The sequence below is a fragment of the Callorhinus ursinus genome, unplaced genomic scaffold, assembly GCF_003265705.2.
Source record: "Callorhinus ursinus isolate GAN/ISIS: 27379988/994484 unplaced genomic scaffold, GSC_fseal_2.0 scaffold14, whole genome shotgun sequence".
In the NCBI taxonomy this organism is placed as follows: domain Eukaryota; kingdom Metazoa; phylum Chordata; class Mammalia; order Carnivora; family Otariidae; genus Callorhinus; species Callorhinus ursinus.
The window spans coordinates 36,269,861-36,289,578 of record NW_027397076.1 but is presented as its reverse complement, the minus strand read 5'-3'; the positions used below and the strand labels follow the sequence as shown (position 1 = coordinate 36,289,578).

General features: G+C 39.8%; 1 protein-coding gene across 1 annotated transcript; it reads right to left on the bottom strand.

Moving 5' to 3' along the window:
- Positions 1-1,758: 1,758 nt before the first annotated feature.
- IL22 (interleukin 22) lies at positions 1,759-6,254 on the bottom strand. The gene is made up of 5 exons (XM_025882688.1): positions 6,069-6,254; positions 5,568-5,633; positions 5,300-5,443; positions 4,327-4,392; positions 1,759-1,836 (listed from the first exon to the last, which is right to left on the bottom strand). The coding sequence occupies exons 1-5, from the start codon at positions 6,252-6,254 to the stop codon at positions 1,759-1,761; spliced, it is 540 nt and encodes a 179-aa protein (XP_025738473.1).
- Between the last annotated feature and the right edge of the window lie 13,464 nt (positions 6,255-19,718).

Below are 19,718 nucleotides of genomic sequence, written 5' to 3'. Positions count from 1 at the left end.
TCCAGTTCTAAGGACATTCTTCCATTTATGGCTCAGATAATAGATTACTCCATAATTGGTCAAAAATAAGTACAATCCCAAATTTTGCTAAGTTATTACACTGAGATGCATTTGGAAGAAGAAAGAGTCCTACACCCTAGTTTATCCCAGAAATAATTATAATTCTATTATCTATGAAGCTTAGCTTTGGGACCTGTCAGCATTTGGAGCCCACAGCCAAAAATATTAACTCCACTTTACCCATGAGTGAACCTGCAATTTACATGCGTGCTCACCAATCACCACCAGACTTGACCTACCCCTGCAGGAACTTGACAAACAATTGGTGAGTGACCTGTACAATAAACCCGGGGTTCCTGACTTTTCAGAGAAGGAAATACCATATACAGTCGACCACTGACCCACTGAGCTCTCCTGACCACTGACTTTCACTTTCTGTGGAAAAAAATTACACATCCCTCAATGCTGATGTCACTTGTCCATTCTTCTATATAGAAGCAGTCCAGCTATCTCTACTGCTTCTCTCTTCTCTCTACCACTGCACAAATTTTGAAGACTCCCCAGACTCAGTGCGCTTCCCCTTTACTTTATTTCCTGACTTACAGGAAAACTGAAGAATGCCCTCCCTAAAAGATTCAAACTAGAGCTAAAGTAGCTCCTCCCCAGCAGAAACCACTGTATTTGTATTTCTCTGCTGGCAATGGCACTCCATTCTTTTATCCACAACTGCTAATGAGGCCAATGGATTCTTTTCAGTGTCTTACTGTGTTTCTTTCACAATTACATGCTGACTCAACATAATACATTTATGTAGGCAATATAGCAGAGAGCCCAGAAATCAGACAGACCTCGCTCGATACAGGTCCACTACTTATAGTTACCCCAATGTTTGTAACATGTCTCTGATTTTCTGTTTTCTCACCTTTAAAATAGAGCTCATACTAACAGCCAATTAACCAACATATAGTACATTAGTTTTTGATGTAGTGTTCAATGATTCATTAGTTGCGTATAACACCCAGTGCTCATCATCACACATGCCCTCATTGGCTTAGAGTCAAGAACAAAGTATATGAGATCCTTGGCCCATTTAGCAAATGGGAATGATTACATGATGATGATGGTGATGGTGATGATGATGATGGTGGTGATGGTGAGGATGGTGATGATGATGATGATAGTAAAGGGACACAAATCACAAAGACACAAGATGTAGGATATCAAAGTGTTTATTGAGGTCAAATAAACATAGCTCCATAATTACTGTCATAAATATAAATATTAGCTTTATACTTAAGTCACAATATCATATGCTTCTATAAATAAATCTATATTATTAAAATGACATAAATAAAATGTGTACTGACAATAATAAATAAACTCATAAATATAAAGTATTGATCCTGGAAATGAAATTATCTAGGTTTTTTTTTTTTTCCCTAAAGGAAGGGGAAGTAATCTTTTTTATGGGAATAGACAATTGTTTTTAAAAAATCAATTTCTGTGTCCCAAACACCAACTACAATAAAATGTTATCAGTAATTCTCAATAAGCTTGGAAGGTCTACCTTCTGGTCTTCTGGACACAGGTGACATTGTTGTCTTTTTTAAGCTAAGCAGGGATTTGTTTAGAACCTACCCATGATTGTAAAGTTTGGCTTCCCATTTTCCCTCTGGTAAAAGAAAACCTGTAGGGGATCTTGTTGTTATTTCTAACAGGCAAGAAGGGTTAGTCATCTGTTTTCCAGCTTTGCTCTGGTCAAATGCAGGCATTTTTCAGGGCTATAAACAGCAAATTCAGTTCTCCAATTGCTTTGATCTCTCCATTCTCTCCAAGCTGTAAAAGTAAGAACACACGAGCATTTGAGCATTTATACCATGCTTTTTAAAGAGGAACAAATTAGAAAAAGATGGTGAAGTTGCTGGAGACAGAAACCAAGTTTTTGCCTTTTTGTAAAACAGTCTTAATAATACCCTTTTAGCGAGACTATAATATGATTTGCCATAGACCTTACAATTATGGCTAACTTAACTGAAAGGGCACCAGCAGGCACCACTCTCAATTGCATCTACACTAATAAAACTGTTTCAAGTCACTTCCTCCCCAGAGCAAGCGGATGGAAGCTGTGCAGGCATCTGCAGGACCGAATGCCCCCCATTAGGCCTCGACCTGCTTCATCCCCTCGCCGACAGTCTATGACCAACTAACTATAACAGCTCAGCTCACACAGCTTTGAATCAAAACTGCACATTTACCGGTACATGTGGGTTTTTTCTGTTCCCACCTCCCTAACAAAGGGGGAAAAAAAAAAAGGTTTTCACTTTTGTGGGGAAAATACCAAATAAGTCCCATCCAGTTGCTTTAATTAGTAGAAAGCCAGATACACATTCTAAACACCACGTCTTTCCTCCTCCTTCCAAGTCCTACGCGAGTGAGACTTCCAGACTCCATAGGAGACAAAGGTAAATTCAAGTCCAAAGCATCCTCCTCTGAAATTCCTCTAATCTATTAAATTTGCCGTAGATTCTTTCAAGGAAAACCATAAGCCATCATTGTCCTCGATGCTTTGTTCTCCTTTCTCTTCCTGCTGTCTCCCATCATTCCCCCTTTCATACTTCCTTGCACATAATGCCAAGCGGTACTTCTTAGATCTCAAAGACGCCCAAGAGCGCAAAGAATGCTTCAAGTTCTCTTGCCCTACCGTCTATCATGCGTTCGACCACAGCCTGCTCTCTGCTGTTACCTCCAGTGGCAGAGAATTAACACCTCCAAGACCGCCCTCCCATTTCAGCCAGTGCCGACCAGTTTCCCTCAGGTTGAGCTTCCTCAGAGTAACATTCCTCTCTCACCTATGCTTTCTGGAGCCACTGGGTTAAAAGAAAAAAAAAAAGAAGAAGAAGAAGAAGCATAACCGCTCTTCCACATGGCACCCTATTGCAAATGTGAACGTCGATTCTCTCAAAACGGGTTAAAAGCTTTAAAATCTATTTCCCCACATGGATCCCACTCAGATGTTTCTCTCTCACACTGCATTTTTCTAAGGCCAACAAAGGAAACCGACCTCAGGAATTCTTCAAACCGGAAGTGCAAAGCACTTCTTGGCAATGGCGTCCTAATATTCAGCACTCCTCACCTGGGTAAGAGACCCACGACAAGAGAATTGATCTTCACAGTGAAAGACTATGAAGGCTTCAATGATCACAGAAACGGTCACATTCAATAAACCATGAGCGAGAAGAAATACTTTTTTTTTTTTTAAAGAAACATCAAGGAGGGGAAAGGGAAGATTGAGGTTACACCTGTTACTAAAAATTCCATCAGCTAGAACCTTCGTGCTGCTGAGGTTTAGTTGTACCCGCTTGCAAGAGCATCACTTTCGCTGCTAGCAATCATTCCTCTGGTTTTTGGTGAGTCACAACTGCTAGCCTGAGCCTTCTACTAGTAGTTCTTTTCCCTAAATAGGCCACATGATAGTATCATTCTCTGTACAAATGCACACTAGCCTACACCAGATAGATGCTCACTGGGGACATGAGGGAGGGAGGAAACCAGAAAGGAAGGGGGAAAGAGAGAGGAAGAAAAGAGAATTTCCAGTTCAAACTTGCATTCACTCTAATAAATCCATTCTATTTGAAACTGCATAAAAGAAATTGGGGGTGGCTCACTCTTGCTTTTAAATTAAAATCAATAGCTGTTAGGTATGATAATTAAATATAAGTATCAATCATTCCAGAAATTCATCCTATCGGTAAGTACAACTCTTCTGTTATGGTTGTTCTGGGTTTAGTTCTCCAAGTTTTAGATCATAAAGTCAATGGCTTCCAAAATCACCTCAAATAAATTTGTCCCCAAGTACTCCTCTGTTTTTGAACAAGTGCTTGTTCAAGTTATATGAATCAGTAGGACTCTCGAATTTCCTGAAGAATTAATCATACTAAAACGAACACAAATTGCTGCTGGAAAGAATGCTGGACGGGATTCAAGAGACCTGCATTCTAGCCCTGGCTCTGCTACTGGTCATGCCCAGAACATGGCGTGATGAGATTAGAGGACCTAACTTCCCAGCCATTCTATGATTTGCAAAATTTGGAGACTTATTTATAAATATACAGATATATATAATATATACAGGTATATTTTATTATTATATATATATATATTTTTATATATATATATATATATATACACCTAAATAATCAAACTGATGTAGGCAAATCAGGTAGAAAGTTATACGTAGGGGAAAAAAGAAAGAAAGGGAAGGAAAGGAAAACAACATTTGTGTCTCCTATTTAATAGGTTAGCATTAATAGTTATTAGTAGTAGTACCTTTTTCACTGTGTCCTTCAGCATTTGCACATTTCTCTGGATATGCTGGTCATTGCTCTCAATATGCTACAAAATGAAAACCAGAGCACTTATTTTAACACTGTTGTACTGAAGCTTTATGAACTCCAGTATCCCTAATTGAGGTGTGTTACGATGCACCTGGAGTTAAAAGTTCTTAGCAATTTTGCCCACAATGACCTAGATTTCACCAGTGACCTAGATTTTCAGAGCTCTTGAATTCCCTTGGACGCCAAAATCCAGTCATTTCCCTTACATGGGACCTCTCTTCATCTTTGGGAAATCCTACTGAGGTTTAAGTTTGTGGAAAGAATGGAGTGGTTTATGCAAATTCTGTGAAGAATAAAACCCTAAATCTACCAAAAAAAAAAAAAAAAAGCATGCTCAGAACAAGAAACGGACGTAAAATGTCTTGTGTGAACAGGAGGCCCTCTTCAATAAATACTAGGTCCCTTCACTCTGTCTACTCCACTCCAGTCTTTTTTCATAATTTTAAATGTTCAGAGCCATCAAGGTCACACACCTCTGACTTTGTCACTTCTCCTGACATCCAAGGGGCAATCATCTTTGCCCACCCAGCACTGAACATTAAATCTTTCTGTTACTCTCTCTCTCCCATCCCTTCCATTTATACTCGGGGCATCTATGTCCACATCTAGGCATTTTTCCCTACAGTTCCCAACGCCTTTCTCGTCTCACATAACCTGAGTTGTTTTTTCCCAGGGACAAAGGAGCCTTCTGTGCTCTTGTCTTTCAGACCCCCTTCATCACCATATATTCAAAATGTGACTCAATTAAAGTAGTGATTCCAAGTGACTCTTGTGATGGTGTTGCTGAGGCACCTCTTGCTGCCAGCATGGAAAGGGGCAGGGCAGAGACGGGCTCTAAAGGGAAGAAGGGGGGCAGGCAGGCAAGTAGGAGAGGGTGGAGAGCCTAAGCTGAGAGAAGAACTCACACATTGGCTTAGCCTGTTGCTGAGCTTGGCCAAGAAGGGCACCACCTCCTGCATATAAGGCTGGAATCTATGGGATTGGGGGAGCAGCACTTCCTCAAGGGTAAAGTTCAGCACCTCCTTCATCAGATAGCAGCGCTCTCCTGCCTGCAGGCAAAAGTGAAACAGCAGGGATCATATTAGAGGGCATCCAGAAGACCCAAACCATCATCACTAGCATCCAAATAACCATGGATGCCACACTGCCCGGCTCATCATGACTATGGCTTACATTGACTCCGTGGAACAGTTTATCCCCAATGAGACGAACATCTGTGTTGTTATCTGCCAAACTAGCCTGGAAGAGAAGAAAAGACTAAGTGCCTGGACATCGAGGAGATAGAAGAAAAGTCTGTGAGTAGAGATGCACTCTATCCATTCTCCCCAGAGCAGCCCCGTGAAGCCTAAAGAAAGAATTCAGATGTGTGCATGAGTTTAAAATAATGCACAGAGGAGTAAGGGGAAAAAACAGTCAAGGTGGGCTCATAAATGGGCTTTTTGGAGTAAAACTCGACGTACATATCATCAAGGCCAAAATGGAAGGTCTTCTGGTAAAGCCCAATCTCCAAAGAGTCTCTAAAGAGACATAGGAAATAATCTCTGGTCTGCCAGTGAGGATAGATGATGGGTTCTTAAAGAGGATCTTAGTAGCGCTCTGGAGAAATTTTTAGGAACTATCATCAGGTTTCAAGTAGAGAAGATGCGAAAGAGAGAGAGAGACTGAGATGAGTACCTCCTCAGCCAGCATGAAGGTGCGGTTGGTTATATAGGGCTGCTGGAAGTCGGAGTTGTCAAGCCTGCAGTGAGAGCCGATGGGCACAGCTGCTCCTCCCTGCACCCACAGGGCAAGGAGAAGGAGGCAGCTGGAGGCCAGAGTCCCCATAAGGGAAGAGTCCACACATTTCTGCAGGGCAGCCATCGCAGACAACTCTAACTGGAGCAAATGGTGACTAGAAAAGGAGAACCTGGTATCAAGAGAACAAGAAGCAAAAACATAAAGGCAAACCATTAGGTATCAAGAAGTATATCACATCAAACGAACCCATCTTAGCAAGTTTGCTGAAACACTTACCTGTTTCGATGATTCTGCTTGTGAGGGGAAGGCAGAAGTTGCTGCTTTTATAGCCCCCAAAACACACATTTTTTTGGTAAAAAATATGACATCAGCAATTATCTAATTTCCAGTACTGTCTTCTGAGAACTACCTAACCACCACAGGAGCCCACAAAACGCCACCTCCTATTTTTCCCACCTTGAAATGCGAGTGTTTCCCTAAAACGTCACTATTAGGGCCCCAAAGGTGTTTTTTACAGATAAATCCCAGAAATTGTCTAAACCTCACTTATTTTTCAAAGAAAACAATCGCTTTGTCTTCGTAGATTCCAGATTCAGTATAATATTTTTTGATCTTCTGTAGTAGCTGAGTAAACAGTTTGGTCATGGACTCATTTTCCCACCAGCTTCATAGATTCTTATCTCATTAAAGGTGATCAGAAATAAAGGACCCGTGTCCTATATCCTCTGCTTTAAAATTAATAGTGATAGCTTGGAGGTAATTCCATTTTTAAAAATAATTTTGTCTCTCTTTTTTTTTAATATGCTGAATCCTGAGGAAGACTCACATTTTAAAAATAACAGTGTTGGCTAATCTAAGCGTTGTTTTCCTCCCATTCTGTGACTTTCTAAGGTAATCTTAACAACTATGGTGGATGCAAATAGATCTTAAAATTTTTTTGTTGGGGGATGCCTGGCTAGCTGAGTTAGTGGAGCATGTGACTCTCTTGATGTTGGGGTCATAAGTTTGAGCCCCACATTGGGTGTAGAGACTACTTAAAAAAATTTTTTTTATTGAATTATAATTGGTATCAATTTAAATTTGGAAATACTAATGCTAAACCATCTAATCACTATTTCTCCTGACATAATGAGTACTTCAAGAATACAGTGGGTATAGTAGCTCATCTTAAAATCCTACCTGTGCTCATTCTAAACAACACACAAATTAAGTCTCAAAATAATATTTCCAAAATTCTTATAACAATTTTTATTATGTATATGGATGTCTAAGGAAGAGAATCTGGCAATAAGGCAGTTATATGTTGACTTTGAATTATTAAAAATACGTCAAGTTCTAAACAACACCTAAAAACTAGACTGGAAACCCTTCCAAGGGGTGGACAGCAGGGAGCATGTGCACTGATCTGTCTCTAGGGGAAGGAATGTGCAAATTCGTTTGATCAGATTTTTCTCCTTGCAACTAGTCAAGATAAGGAGTCTTGAAGAACTGGAAGAAGGAAAGAGAATAACTATAGAATCTTGAGCATTGGTGAGATGGGAGAGATCCAGGTGGGGAGGCACAATGAAGGATTAGAACATCATGATGACACTGAGCATTTGGGAATGTGCCTTAGGAGACAGATGCAAACGGGAAGATTCGGGAGAGTAAATAAAAGCTAGACCCATTCCAAACATTTGCTTGAGGTCATTCATGAGCCCAAGATGAGGAAGCTCTTTTTCATCCAATTTTCTATTATATGAGATATGGCCAACTTGTCCAAAACTCTGTATAATTATATTAGCACTAGGTTTAAGCTATCTTGTGGATTAAATAGTCTTTTGTTGGTTTGCCTGGGAACCTGACAAGCACACCTAATTTTGTTCCCATGGAAAATAAGTTTTGACATAATCGAATTATATGCTTTCCAGGGAAGAGTCTTAGTCTTTTTTATCTTTGTACCTCCAGTACTTAAAACAGTGCCAGACATATGATCTGTGAATTTAAATAACTCACTAAATATCTTTGGGAACACGCATGGAAGTGATTTGGGACTGCCTTTACAGTACTCTTAAGGTGAGGGTTTGGTGCAGTCCTCCTTGCCAGCTTCATTATTATTCCTGAATAGGGAATAAATAGCTGTGAAACAAAAATAGAATGCCAGAAAATTACAAACCAGTCTTTAACAGCAGCGGCCTGGTTCATTATATAGCCCTGAGGGACAAACTTCCAAAAGATAGTGTTAATGGAATCGAGATCGTAGGCTTCCGTGAGCTTGACCAAAACCCACTAAAGTGAAAACCTGCCCTGGGATTTCTGAACAGTGATACAAGACATCTCAAAAATATTTGTTATTTAGAGAGTTGTGAGAGAGAGAACACAAGCAAAGGGGAGAGGGAGAAGCAGGCTCCCGGCTGAGCCTGGAGCCAACTGTGGGGCCATGTTTCCTTACATCCCCACCCACACTATCTAGCTCAGATTTTTGCCAGCTTTTGGAGGTTTCAAATACTATCTTATTATTGTTGTGATTTGATTTTTTTTTTTCTCATACACTTGGAGCCACTTGAGTTTCCCCTTCTATGAATTGATTGTTTATATCAATTGCCCATTGTTCTAGCTGGCTTTGGTCTTTTGTTGTTGTTGTTGATTTATAAGAGTTTCCTGTATATTTTATGTATTATTTCTCTTTTTGCTTGTAGGCATAACAAACTCTACTCTCAATTTGCATTCTACTAACTTTGTTTTTTTTTTTTAACAGAACCTTAATTTGGATGACATCTAAGACATTATTTTTTGTCACATGGTGACATGCACTATTCAAGGCTTTGTTTAGAAAGTCTCTTTCCACCTCCAGGTCACCGAGGTATTCTTCTATCTTTTCCTCTTTTTATGGTTTTACCTTTTACAATCAGGTCTTTAGTGGATTTTTGTATGTGATGGAAAGTAGGGAATCCAGTTTATTTTCCTCCACATAGTGAGCCAATTTTCCTAACACAGTTCATTAACAGTGAGTCCTTTATCATATGTGAGTTTCCATATATAAATAGCTATCTCTGAACTCTGTTTTGTTCCATTGGTTTCTTTCTTTTTCTTTTTGTTCTTGAGCCAGTTTCATAATATTTTTATTAATGAGGAATGTCTTTATATCTGGACAGGAAAGTCTGCCCTCTTTGCTCTTTTTCAAGGCTAACTTAGCTATTTATGGAAATTTCATATGTTTTTTTACAGGAATTTTATAACAAATTTGTCAAGTTCCTGTAAAAAATGCAGAAGAGACTTTGGGCTATCACTTAATTTGAGGAGGATTAATATCTTTATAATATGAACTCATTCCATCCAAGAGTATTTACCATCTCTCTACTAAAGATCTTCTTTTATATTTTTAATAGTGTTTCAAAATTTTCTTCATTGAGTCTTGTGTATTATTTTTATTTTTGTTTTTTAAAAGATTTTATTTATTTGTCTGAGAGAGAGAGAGCATGAGCAGTGGGGAGGAGCAGAGGCAGAGGGAGAAGCAGACTCCCTGCTGAGCAGGAGCCCGATGCGGGGCTCGATCCCAGGACCCCAGGATCATGTCCTGAGCCAAAGGCAGACGCTTAACTGACTGTGCCACCCAGGCACCCCTTATTCATTATTTTTAGTTCCTAGTCACTTTATAGGTGAAGTAAGTTATTAAACTGTTATTAATCACTTTCACCTTGGTGTGAATGAGTACCAAGTTGGGATTATTGGGATAGTCATTTCCTGGGCAAATGAAGGGCACATATTTTTTTTTCAGGGTTAGCAGAGCAGAGAGTTAAAGGTAGCCAACAACAAAGCTAGAGATATTTTACTTCCCTGTTATGCTCAAAGCTGACCCTGACAACACCCAGACAAACTTTCTCCCATGCCTACCACCCCTGTTAACACCCTGCCCACAAAGACACTTGTCAACCATAGCCACCTTTCTCCCCTTCTTGAGGAAGAAATCTTGTGAATCTGGACTGCATCTCATTTTCAAGGGAAGACTATACCCACAGGAATATGTCATAATAGAAATGAGTTTATGTTGCTCTCTAGTAAAACCAAGTACTGAGATCAATTTGAATGATAGAAGAAAGCAACATTTATCCAAATGCCTCCCTACACAAGTACATACAAACAGAATTTGGCATTGGCTCCCTAATGTCTGACCTCTGCTGTCATATATTTTTTCTAAATCAATAGGACTACCCACGTCTCTCATTTCATTTATTATTTTGACTAGTAAATAAGTTTTTAAAAAAATCATAATTCACACTTGCTTATAACATCGGATATTCAAAGTCATCATTAACTAATATCAGTGTATCTTTTATTCCAATTCTCTAATCAATTTTAGAATTATTACTGTTTCTCACAATCATTCCCGTAGGTTAAATACTATTTTAAAACATAACTTTTAAAAAAATTCCTATTCAAAACTGTGTATCTTGGTGCAGATTTATCAGACCTCTTAGTCTCTGGGGGAAAATTGTGAGCCAAGTAAGCTCAATATTTCCTACATTCTCACTACATTGTTGAACTTTTTAAAATACATGTGATCAAACACAATTCCAATCCTGAGGTGATTTGGTTTTAAAATATCATAAACATCATCCTGAGAAAATGCCTTTTTTCCTTTCTCTCTGTCACTGTCCTAATTCAAAAGCCGTGTGTGTGCTATGCATCAGGTGAAGTATCACTAATTTAGGTCAGTTGGAAAAGATGTCCCTCTGAATCAATGGCAAGTCTAAAGTGCAGCATGTTTTAAAAGAGGTATAATTTTGTTACCACTTCCAAACTCATACAACCAAATCAACTAGGCTGATAATATTTCGTTCTGTTTAATAAATACCTATTTTGTCACTATTTGAATATTTTACCACAGAGGGGTTCTTGGACTCATGTTTAACACTTTAAAGAAATGCAGTAATAGGTAACATAGTAATTGTGTTGTAGCAGCTAGGGTTAATCTGAAGTGGGCTTACTTAAAAAAAAAAAAAAGATTTTATTTATTTATTTGACAGAGAGAGAAAACACAAGCAGGGGGAGTGGGAGAGGGAGAAGCAGGCCTCCTGCTAAGCAGGGAGCCTGATGTGGGGCTCGATCCAAGGACCCTGGGATCATGACTTGAGCCGAAGGCAGACGCTTAACGACTGAGCCACCCAGGCGCCCCCTGAAGTGGGCTTACTTTTGAGAGAAAAGCTTGAGTGTACCTAAGTACTAATTAGAGGACTGGAATTTAAACTGTACTCATATTAGTTAATTAACATGATTTTAGAAAAATTAGAAGATCTACAGGCCCTTCGATGAGTAGAAAGGGAATTAAATATAAGAACTGGATGGAAATAGTGCTTGGAATACTTAACAGGTTGACAAAGGGAGGAGTTACAATAAATAATAAAGCCATAGACAAGTGGGACCATCTTTTGGAATATGCAGCTTAAATGCTGGAGTGTAAGAGAAAATGTCTGGGTGAGGTTTGCCAGGAAATAAAACAGAACCAAAGAGCTATTCATAGGGTGACAGGTGAGTGCTGGATGAGAGAAAAGGGGGCAATATGCTTTATTCATTCGTTTACTCATTCATTCAGTCATTCACTATAAGATCAGCGCCATAAGACCACAGACTCCATCTGGCACAATCCTTAGACTATCATAGGCCCTTGATAAGTTCTAGTCAACTGATTGAGAGAACTATGAGCAAAAGTGACCTGATTATTGTTGCAATCATTATATTTTGACCTTTCAATTTTTTAAGCTCCTAGCACAGTACCTGGCATCCAGCTGGCATTTAATAATTGTTCTTTTAGTGGAGGGGACAAATGAATATTTATTGAGAAAATAACTCTCACCACTTTTATCTCTTCTCAATTTTGCAGCCACCCCCTAGCCACCCTAATGTAGAAAAGACAAGTAGTTGTACCCCCTCTTTACAGCTGGGAAGAGTAAGATTTGTTTGTGACCTACCCAAAGCCACAGAGTCATCATGGAAAGAGCCAGAACTTGAGGTCAGTTCTTCTGATACAATGGCCACTGCTTTTACTCTCTATCTACCTCTTTCTTTTCCCATCCTCTGCAGTCTGGTTTCTTCAAGTTCATCGCTGAAAATGACTTTGGGCCATACATTTAATAAGACTGACATTTAGTTTGAATTAAAGAACTGAAGTCCCATGGTTGACATCAGGTCAACATAGAGTAGCAGGCAGGCAGCCATTAAGAGTATGGTCTCTCCAGGCGGTCTGCTTAGATCTGAATCTGGCTCTGCCTCTGCCTAACTAGATAGCCTTACGTAGGTTAGCCAAATGTTCTGTAAAAAGAGCATAATAACAGTACCCACTACATGTAGTTTTAACAATCTGAAGTGCTTGGGCTAGCGCCTGAAACCCAGTAATGTTCAGAAAACACTTGCTATTAACAATAATGAGCCTCTTCATGGACAAAACATGGAACAACCAAGAGAAAGGAGTGGAGATAATTATAAGGTAGCCAAGAGTTAGGAAACAGAGATTATGTAACTTAACTAGATGTTTACCTTGCACAGAGCAAATCTTTTGAATGAAGTAATGCATATTGTTTTTGACTTCAGATTTTAGCATGAGTATCTCTTCTCTTTCATCCACTATGGTCAAACCGTCCTAAATCCTTCTGTTTTTTTCCTTTGAAATATCTCTTAATTTAGGGTCTTTTCATAAATATCTACTGACACTTAAAGTAGGACCACTACAAGTGTGAGTTGTTGTTAAAAACAATTTCAGAAAAAATATTTGTAATATATCCGACAAAAGATTCAAATCCAGAATATGTAACGAGTTCTTGCAAATAAGTAAGAATGACCCTAGAAGAAACAAACAAACAAAGAAAAGCTTGAACATATGTTTTTCAAAAGAGAATATGAAAGGGGTTAGACCTCAGTAGGCATAGGGAAAGGCAAAATTAAAACCACACACCCAGTAGAATGACCAAAATGAAAAAGATAGACAATACCAAGTGTTGGCAAGGATTCAGAGCAAATGGAACTCTCATAAGCCACTTGCAGGAGTATACACTGCTACAACCACATTATTTTTTTAATGAAGTATAGTTGACACTACATTAGCTTCAGATGTACAACATAGCAGTTCAACAAGTCTATATGTTATCCTCACCACAACTCTAGCTACCAGCTGTCACCATACAATGCTATTACAATACCATTGACTATATTCCCTATGCTGTGCCATTTCTTCTCATGACTTATTCATTCCATAACTGGAAGCCTGTACTTCCCACTCCCTTTCACCCATTTTGCCCGTCACCTGACCTCCTCTCCTCTGGCAACCATCAGGTTGTTCTTTGTACTTATGGGTCTGTTTCTGTTTTTGTTTGTTTGTTTTGTTTTCTAGATTCCACATATAAGTGAAATCATATGGTATTTGTCTTTCTCTGTCTGACTTATTTCACTTAGACTTTTACCATCTAGATCCATCCATGTTGCTGTAGATAGCAAAATACCATTCTTTTTTATGGCTGAGTAATATTCCATTTTGTATATGTATCACATCTTCTTTATCCATTCATCTGTGGACAGACACTTGGGTTGCTTCCGTATCTTGGCTATTGTAAATAATGCTGCAATTAATATAGAAGTGTATCTATCTTTTTGAATTAATATTTTCATTTTCTTTGGGTAAATACACAGTAGTGGAATTACTGGATTATATGGTCTTTCTATTTTTAACATTCTGAGGAAATGCCATACTGTTTTCCATAGTGGCTGTACCAGTTTGCACTCCCACTAACAGTGCACAAGGATTCCTTTTTCTCCACATCCTCATCAACACTTGCTATTGCTTCTTTTTTTATATATACTAGTCATTCTGACATGTATAAGGTGATATCTCACTGCGGGTACAACCACTTTAGAAAATTGTTTTTGCAGTATTTACCCAAGCTGAACAGATCCATATCTATGACAAATTATTCAGTTTCTAGCTACATATCCGACAGAAATGAGTTTGTTAATGAGAGACATTTACAAAAATACACATTGCAGGATTCTTCACAATAGCCTAAGCCAAAATCACTAGAATAAAGTACAGTATGTTATATCCCAGAATACTACACAGCAATGATAATATACATGATACTGCTACACATAACTACAGGGATGAACATAAACAAATGCTAAGCAAAAGCAGCCAGAAAAATATAACCTATGTAATTCCTTTCATATAAAGTTCAAAAACAGACAAAACTGGTCTATCAAGTTAGAAGTCAGAAGAGTAACCACCTCCGGGGGGTGGTTAGACACTGAAATGGGATAAAAGGGGATTTCTGGGGTGCTCGTAACAATTCATTTCTTTATCTGGCTGATTATATGAGTGTGTTTATCTGGTGAAAATATATTGAGCTATGCATTTATGATTTCTTCATTTTCTATTTGTATTTTATAGTTTAATAAAAGTTTTCTTAATGTCAGTATTCCTCAAAATCAGTTAAACCTTTTCTGCTGTAGCCCTGTTCATGTTTTCCCTAATTTGGGCAAGAATTTCGAGGGCTTCCTCTGCTCAGTTGTATACCTCCCTAGGTATAGCTTGGAGTAAAATGAAAAAAAACAAACAAAAAACAGGAATATGAGAATATGGCTACTCTACATAACTTCCAATAAATTATATGACTGTTCAAACTGAACATGAAGGTTTTTTTATAGGAAACCTCCTCCCCCTTACATTAGGAGCAGAGATTGAGAGAGGATGGCCAGGAAGAAGAAGAGTGCCATGTGGCCTCAAGGGGAGAGGAGGAGAAACTGCACACCTCCTCACTTCCTAAAGGATTAAGCCTGCATTCACATGACCACAGCATGAAAGGCTCATCAAAGGCTCAAAGGCCCATCCTTTGAGCTATAGTAGGATCTCAAAGACTCACTCAAGGAAGGTCAAATCAGGAAGCATTAGGTCTCTGTGTCTCACAAGAGTTGTCCAGTTCTTCCTATCACAAGCAGGCATGTAGGCCCCCAGTGACCCAATGGCAATGGCTACCCAAGTTCCCCCCTGATCTGCTCTCTCCACATCAGTGGCAGGACTACCTTGAGGCACTCTGGTTGAAAAACCACAATGGCAACCACACATATCGTTACTAGCTCTGCTCTCCTCTTGTTCTGCCAGCCCTGGCCATGCTTGTATGGACCTCCATGCTATTCAGGGTCTCCAATGTCTCCTCCCTAGAGGCACAACCTCATTGGAAGCACCCCACATTCTGGAAGGTCCATCCTGCCCCCAACCTTATAAAAATTTTACCTAGCCTATGTTGCTACTACCCAAGGTGGCACCAGGTAACTGAGACTATAATGACCAACTAACCCATACCCAGGTATGAACAACTAAGACATTCTAAATGAAGATAGGCATTTTTTTGCAGTATTCTTTCACATCTTAGCTCAAGGAATGACGAATGGGAAATTTGGGGAAAATGGCAGGATTGTAATGGAAAAATTTGGATAAATGTCTTTTTAGAAAAAAAAAGATTTATTTTATTTATTTGACAGAGAGACACAGTGAGAGAGGGAACACAAGCAGGGGGAGTGGGAGAGGGAGAAGCAGGCCTTCCACTGAGCAGGGAGCCTGACGCAGGGCTCGATCCCAGGACCCTGGGGTCACGACCTGAGCCGAAGGCAGATGCCTAACGACTGAGCCACCCAGGTGCCCCTGGAAAAATGTCTTTTTGTAACTTTCTGTGCCTCTTTCACATATGTTGGGCTAGGCCTCACCTACCTCTGTCCCTCTGACTTTCTCCTAACATTAAAATTTCTGTGACCTCTTTGGAAATATTTGTGGTTGATGGAATTCACTGTAATTGAGAAAAAGTAGAGAGTGTTTTGATATTTTTGCATAGAATCCCAGAATAGATGTGTTATTTGGCATCAGGTTGACTTCAGGGACCTATAGCATATATACTACCAGGTAGCCATTAATTAACTCCCCAAGGTTGTCCAGAATACCTCTCCCAGAGACTCCTCTGAGGACATGTTCTCACATCACGTTTGCTAATGGGATTCCCCTGTATCACCCTGGTGGTTTAGTATTCTCGACAATGACTTAAAAAATGAACTGGATTGGGGGAAAGAACTGGAAGCTAGCATCACTTTACCTCAAGAGCCACAAATGTTTCCTTCTTTCATTTTTTTTTGCACCCACAGATACAACCAAAACTCCACCTTGATCTTTTGAGATAATCCACTTTCCTAGATGACCACCTTTGTCACACTGTGTCACTAGGTCATTTATTTCATGAATTGGCGAAACCACAGTCAAATTGGCAAGAGGTTCATTTATCAAAATAAATGAAACAATCTGGCATTCTGGTAGAAGTTCTAACCTGAAGTCCTAATCAAGCCACAAAGGACCTTCCCATGAGTTTACCAAAAGCCACTTCTCCCCACAAATCAGTCTCTCACAGGAGCTGAGTGACTACTGTGTGCCCAGCCCTCTACTAGTCCTTGTTATGCAGGAGGGAAGAAACACAGGGAAAGTTCCTCCTGTTATAATTGAATTAGTGAGATAAACACAAAGAAAAAGCAACTAGGGAACATTGCAGTAACAAACAGTATTGATATTAAGTAAAACAGAGATTCAGGCCAGAGTGAGAAACATGTGCATGTACAGATTTCTTCTTTAAAGTCCCTCTGGGTTGAGAAATCTTGCCGTCTTCCTTTTTCTGTTTCTATTAGAGAATAGAAAGAAATTTGCCCTTCAGGGACCCAAAGGCAGCTAAAGAGTTATCAGCGCCTGCTCACAATTCTGCTCTGCGGGACAGTAATAAAAGGAATCAGAATGCAGTATAATAACATTACTTTGGAGTGACCGCCTTCTAGGCCAGCAGAGAGTCAGCCAAAAACACAGGCCCTCCCTTGGATGTCCAGACCTCGAACCAGTTTCAAAAGAAGAGTTTTCTCCTAAATAGAACTGCTCAATAATGGATGCAATGGACTGTCTTGTAAAGGAACAAACTCTTATCGCTAGAATTTGGCATTGCTTATGTAGGACTTACCCTGCTAGGTAATTTCCATAGACCATTTATGATCCTCACCATCATCCTCAAGGGGGGCATGTTGCAGATGAGGAAACAGCCTCAGAGGCTTTATGTGCCTGTTACTTGGCAGTGGAGCTGTGTCCTTCAGATGTTTATTACAGGGCTCCCTCTCAGTGAGGCCTCCCCCAGCCACCTCAGCAACTGCCAATACTACCTAATATATATATTCACTATTTTCTTTTTGTATTCGTCACCAATTGCTATGTAACAAATTGCCCCCAAAATGTAGCAGCTTCAGACAACAAATATTTGTTATGTAATCTAATTTCTAAGTGTTTGGCGCTGGGTCACTCATGATGTTGTAGTCAAGATGGCCACGGTTGCATTCATAGGAAGGCTTAGCAGGGCCTGAAGGATCCACTTCTAAGAAGCCTCATTCACATGGCTGCTGTTGGAGGCCTCGTGTCCTTACCCCTGGGATTCTCCAGACGAGAGCTCATGATATGGTCTCTGACATCTCCCACAGTGTGAGATCTAAGACAGAGAGGTGGGAGTCACTGTGCCTTTCATGACCTAGTCTCCAAAGTCACACACCATCACTTCTGACTGACTCTATTCATTTGAAATGAGCCACTAAGTCCAGCCTACACATGTGGAAAAGGAAATTAGGCTCAGCCTCCTGGAGGGAGGAGTATTGAAGGACATGTGGATGTATTTAAGATCACTTCATCTTCCATGCTCTTTTCCTCCATGGCATTCATTACCAGCTGACAACACATTTTATTTCTTGGTTTATTGCCTGCCTCATACCACTGGAATATAATCTCTAAGGGAATTTTCTCTGTTTTATTTACTGTTGAATTCTCAAAACAGTGCCTGGAATACAGGAAGCACTCAGTAAATATTTGATGAACAACAGGTTGATAAAGGAATGAATAAATGAAGCAAAATTGAAGAGATTGGCAGAGGCCAGGCTGTGGAAGACCTGCTAGGCCAATGTCACCATGTCAAGGAGTTTGGACTTTGCCCTAGAAACATGGGAAGCTATCAAGAGTTATAAACAGGTCACATCACGTCCTGGATGTTGCAGAGTGATTCTTGCATTGGTTGTGGCATTTGAACTCCATTCCCCTGAGGTCCTTTCTGACTCAGAGTGTGGCCCAAATTGCCACGACACAGCCCCTTCAGCTTCACTGCTGGAGCTGGGCCCACCCCCATTGGTCTGCTGACTGTTGAAGTAGTCTCGCCATTTGGAAATTTCTTGCTATAACTAATTGACAGTTTTTAGCTTTCTGGCCAATTATTTTTGACTGACTTATAAAAAAAAGTCAAAGATTTTTATAACATAACCACATTATTATTCAAGGCTACAAAAAAAGTTAGAGTCAGTGAATTCGCAAATAGAGAATCTGCAAATAATGAGGATTGATGGTACATATATTCAGAAGAAGGAACAGTCATTCTCAAAAGAAATTAGCACTGTGGAAGACTATCAGTTAAAGGAGAAAACAAATAATAGTGTCACATTCCACATAGCATTCAAGCAAAATGAAGACTGAGTAAGAGTCCAATAGATGTTGTGAATATAAGGTAGTTGCTGGCATCTGTTAGAGCACTTTCATGGGAGCAGTTGAGACAAGGATTTGGTTACTATGAGTTGGGAAATAATTGGGGGGGGTGGAGAAATGGAGAGAAGGGAGACGGAAGTGTTTTAGGAAACTTGGTCATGCTCATCAGAGGGGAGAACATTCATTCACTGTTGAAACGTACTCTCTGTAAGGGAAGGAGTTTTCTTCTCTTGTGTTCATTGCTGCTTCCTCGGCATCTAGGACAGCATTGAGGAGCACCTGACACATAGGTGCTCAATACAAATCTGTTCCCAATAGGCCTGGTCTGATAGAGCTGGGGGGGGACCTTTGAGATCATGTGCCCTACCCCCTGACTTTACAAAGAAGAAAACTGAGGCCAAAGAGGCTGACCAATTTACCTACAGTTCCACGGCTAGCTGGGGGAAGAATTATGGCTAGAAAACCAAGACTCTTTCATCTTATTTCAGTGTACCTTTTTTTTTTTTTTTTTTCCTATTTTTTGCTATAGCATGGATCCAAAAATAGGAGAATGGAAATGAGAGGGAGCAAAAGTATTTGGCCTCGGGTGCCTGGGTGGCTCAGTTGGTTAAGCGTCTGCCTTTGGCTTAGGTCACAATCCCAGGGTCGTGGGATCAAGTCCCACATCAGGCTCCTTGCTCAGCAGGGCGTCTGCTTCTCCCTCTGCCTGCCACTCCCCCTGCTTGTGTGCTTTCTCTCTCACTCACTATCTCTCTCTTAAAAAGAAAAAATATTTGGCCTCATTATTACAACAGGGATTTCAGCATATGGAGAGGCTGAAGAAAGCAAAGTGCAAAATAGTGTGGATAGCATTTTGTAAAACTCCATTTTTGTAAAATAAGAACAATCTAGCCATCATACCCCTTTTTTAAAAAATGGGGAGTACTAAACGTTAAACTGGTTTTCTCTAAAGGGTGGGATTACGAGGGACCTCCACTTTTAACAATACATATTTCTGCAGTGTTTGGATTTTATCTAAGGTATACATTCCT

Coding starts and splice junctions, on each gene's coding strand:
- IL22 (XM_025882688.1), bottom strand. CDS start 6,254: ATGGCTGCCCTGCAGAAATGTGTGGACTCTTCCCTTATGGGGACTCTG. Junction 5,444..5,567: donor AACTGTTCCACGGAGTCAAT/GTAAGCCATAGT, acceptor TTTTGCCTGCAG/GCAGGAGAGCGCTGCTATCT. Junction 1,837..4,326: donor TGAAGGACACAGTGAAAAAG/GTACTACTACTA, acceptor TTACTTTTACAG/CTTGGAGAGAATGGAGAGAT.